Raw genomic sequence first — 4,155 nt, 5'->3', positions numbered from 1 at the left:
TTCGCTGCCCTGTCTACCTGGGACTCCACTTTCAAAGAGCCGTGCACCTGAACTCCAAGGTCCCTCTGTTCCACTACACTCCTTAAGCCCTAAAATTCACCATGAAACTCCTACCTTGATTTTACTTTCCAAAATGCAAGACCTCACTATCTATATTAAACTCAATTTGCCATTTCTCAGTCAAATTCCCCATCTGATCAATTGCAATTTCTAAAAACCTTCCTCACTGTCCATGATATCGCTTATTTTATATCATCAGCAAACTTACTAACCCTGCCTTGTACATTCTCATCCGAATCATTGGTGTCGATAACAAACTGCAATGGGCCCAGCACTGCCCCCTGAGGCACTCCACTGGTCAGAGGCCTCCAGTCCACCAAGCATCCTTCCACTCTTACCCTCTGCTTCCTACCATCAAGCCAATTTTGTTTCTAATTTACCAGCTCCCCCATGAAATCTAACCTTCCAGAGCAGCCTACCATATGGAGCCATATCAAAGCCCTTACTGAAATCCAGAAAGACAATGTCTACTGCCCTGCCCTACTCAACCTTCCTGGTCACTACAAAGCAGTCTAACAAATTTGATCCTTCCATATCCGCCACAAATTCACCTGCACCTCCACACACATCATTTACTGCATCCGCTGCACCCGATGTGGTCTTCTATACATTGGGGAGACAAGCTGCCTACTTGCGGAACGTTTCAGAGAACACCTCTGGGACACCCGCACCAACTAACCCAACCACCCTGTGGCTGAACACTTTAACTCCCCCTCCCAGTCCACCAAGGACATGCAGGTCCTTGGCCTCCTCTATCGCCAGACCATAGCAACACGACGGCTGGTGGAAGGGCACCTCATCTTCCGCCTAGGAACCCTCCAACCACAAGGGATGAACTCAGATTTCTCCAGCTTCCTCATTTCCCCTCCTTCCACCTTATCTCAGTCCCAGCCCTCAGACTCAGCACCACCTTCCTAACCTGCAATCTTCTTCCCGACCTCTCCGCCCCCACCCCCATTCCGGCCTATCACCCTCACCTTATCGTATCCACCTATCGTATTCCCAGCGCCCCTCCCCCAAGTCCCTCCTCCCTACCTTTTATCTTAGCCTGCTTGGCACACCCTCCTCATTCCTGAAGAAGGGCTCATGCCCGAAATGTCGATTCTCCTGATCTTTGGATGCTGCCTGACCTGCTGCGCTTTTCCAGCAACACATTTTTAAGCTCTGATCTCCAGCATCTGCAGTGCTGACTTTCTCCTAACAAATTTGAGGCATGATCTCCCACCACACAGTCATGCTGACTACTCCTAATCAAACCCTGTCTTTCCAAATGCATGAATATCTCATTCCTCAGAATCTTCTCAAGTAACTTACCTACCACTGATGTTAAGCCTACTGGTCTCTCATTCCAGGTTTTTCTTTGCCCTCCTCCTTGAATAAGGGCACCACATTTACTACCCACCAGTCTTCTGGGATCTCACCCATGGCTAATGATGCAAAAATCGCCAGGGCCCCCACAATTTCTTCTCTCGCCTTAGTGTTCTTGGATATATCTGGATAAGAGATTTATCCAACTTCACACATTAATACATCCAACACCTTTGATACGGACTGTCCAAGATATCCCCATTAATGTCCTCAAGCCTTCATGTCTTTCTCCACAGTAAAGACAGGAGAAATATTCATTGAGGACCTGCAGTTCCACACATACATGTCCACACTGGTCCTTGAGGAATCCTATTCTAAGGAATTTAGAAGGAAAAAGAATAACTAAACCTCTTTGGATTGACCCTAATTTTCTCAGCTAAGATTGACCCTAACCTTCCTCAGTAAACGTCTGTATCCCGTGTATGCCTCCAGGGATTCACTTGATCCTAGCTGCCTGGACCTGAACCATACTTAGTTTCAGGTCAAAGCCTCAATATCGCTTGTCTTCCAGGGTTCCCTATTCTTGCCAACCTTACTCATTACCCTCACAGGAACATATTGACCTTGAACTCTAGCTATCTCACTTTTAAAGGCCTCCCACTTGCCAGCGGTCCCTCTGCCTGCAAATAAACTAGTCCAATCAACCCCTGCAAGCTCCTGTCTAACTCCATCAACATTCACCTTGCGCTAGTTTAGGACTTGAAACGGTGGACCAGTTTTTTCCCTCTCCATGACTTATGATTGATAGAACTATGGTCACTGGTCCCAAAACACTCCCCACTGTCACCTGTCCCACCCTATTTCCCAAGAGTAGGGCCCTTCTAAGTAACTTTCCATACTGCTTGAGGGAGCTTGCCTGAATGCATTTAAATTCCATCCCATCCAAACCCTTAAGCTTTTGCTGTCCAATCTCCCTGCGTATTTGTTACAGTAATTCCTATAGACTATCTGGGGACTTGTCCACGAACACAATTATTTGATGAATTCACTCCTGACTGGAAAGATGAGCATCTGTTGACTCGCTGACCACAGCATAGCTGGGAGAGGCGAAGGAGACGTGAGCAGACCGAAATCAGTATTTTGTTCTGACAGGGTGCAAGCTCTCTCTCGAAATGCTGGCTTCCCCTGTCCTAGCAGAGGGGGGGAGTGTCAAATTGTTACTACTTGTAGGAATGACCATTGATGCACACAATGGTCAAGGGGTCAGTCAGAACAGTTAGGACAAGCTTTTCCAAACTAATTTGTCAACTGCTTCAACTAACAGGTGGGGGTTGCTCATTGGTTTGTGTCTGCAGTGGGATATAAACCCTCCTGCCTCTGAGGAAGGAAACCACAGACATCACTGTGAGCTCTCTCTGCAGGGAGGGAAGCAGGAGCTGGAACAGAAGGGGCCAGCCCGAGTTAAGCCACACCGCACTGTTAAAGCACAACCTGCTGACCAGTCCCAGTTACATTCCATCAGGAATTAGTAGCTGCAGGACAAGATACAAGGAATTTATTCAGGATTTGTTCACGAGTTGGATGGAGCGTGCTTGTGTTTCCTGTGCAGGACCAAGGCCAGCAATGAAGCAGAGATCAGACAGACAGCCGTTACAGTCAGGGTCACCATCCCAACCAGCTCCACACCTGCAGAACAAGGAGAAACCAATGGTTACTGAGAGAAACAGGGACAGAAAGGGAAACTAGCAGGCAGGCAGCTCCCCACCTGGAGACCTCTCCTGTATCCTTCCTTCAACCTCAGACAGGGGCTCAGTTGCCAGGTTGGTCAGCCCAGTATCCAGGATGATCAGGGGGCCAAGTGAGGCCTCCTCTTCCACTTCAATCCAGCTTCACTCTCTGCAAGATCAAACATTTCAGTCAGGGAAAGATGGAGATGGGAGGATCCACAACATCAAGATGGTCAATGTCCTAACAGCTTCAGGACCAAGGTCTCTCCTTCCTCTGGAGGGGAACAGGATCTCCCTTGTGCTCCCACAGTTCCCCACATGGCGACAGGCACAAATGTCACTGTCAGATTCCTCCAATGGGGTCCAGCTAAACAAGAGAACCAGCCCATCAACCACATGGTGCATCACCTCTCCCAACAACAACATCCCTGAAGGACAGAGAGGGAACTTACATATTCTGCAGCTTCTGGAAAGTACAAGCTTTGTTCCTGGAATCTCCCTGATCCACTGCAACAACTTTCAGGTGACAGGTGATGAAAATCTGAGGGACACATTCAGAACAAGGGAGTATATACTGACTCTCTCCCACCATGGAGAAGCCAATCAGCAGCTTCCTCTTACCAAGGAATGCTCATCTCCATAGAAACGAAACGCATCCAGGTCAAACCTGAGCTTGTCTGGCTCCCGCCCGTCTCCCAGCAACACAAAGGATGAAAAGGAGTCCTCAGCTTTGCTGTCCAGGAGGCAACTGCAGATGGACAAAGGGCCGTGAAGTGAATGGAGGGAAGCCATTGAGATGGGTACAGCTGGAGAAAGCAGAGAGAGCCTTACCCATTGTAGTCAATGATCCTGTATCACGGGATGGAGTCCCTGTCTGGGCTCAGTGTAGCTACACAGCGATCAATGTACAGCTTCAGGGGCACGTGACTGGCCATTGAAACAGACGCCTCAATGTGAATGAGGTCTCCCAGAGAGTAGACAGTGGAAGGGCGCTGTGTGAGCCAGTCACCTGAAGTACAGGAGGACAAGGGTTGGAGACAGTGGGTGTAACTCGCAGTGA

At 48.8% G+C, this 4,155-nt stretch overlaps 1 protein-coding gene across 1 annotated transcript; it reads right to left on the bottom strand.

Moving 5' to 3' along the window:
• Window positions 1-2,927: 2,927 nt before the first annotated feature.
• On the bottom strand, window positions 2,928-3,887 carry LOC122552438 (zona pellucida sperm-binding protein 3-like). Its single transcript, XM_087983187.1, has 3 exons — window positions 3,717-3,887; window positions 3,548-3,636; window positions 2,928-3,054 (listed from the first exon to the last, which is right to left on the bottom strand). Exons 1-3 carry the CDS (start codon window positions 3,885-3,887, stop codon window positions 2,928-2,930), a joined length of 387 nt encoding a protein of 128 aa, XP_087839313.1.
• Window positions 3,888-4,155: the final 268 nt, after the last annotated feature.

Source organism: Chiloscyllium plagiosum, unplaced genomic scaffold (assembly GCF_037043375.1).
Source record: "Chiloscyllium plagiosum isolate Xiang-an unplaced genomic scaffold, Cpla_swu_hap1 HiC_scaffold_45, whole genome shotgun sequence".
NCBI lineage: Eukaryota > Metazoa > Chordata > Chondrichthyes > Orectolobiformes > Hemiscylliidae > Chiloscyllium > Chiloscyllium plagiosum.
The sequence above is the reverse complement of the archived record's forward strand: the minus strand, read 5'-3'. Positions and strand labels throughout refer to the sequence as shown.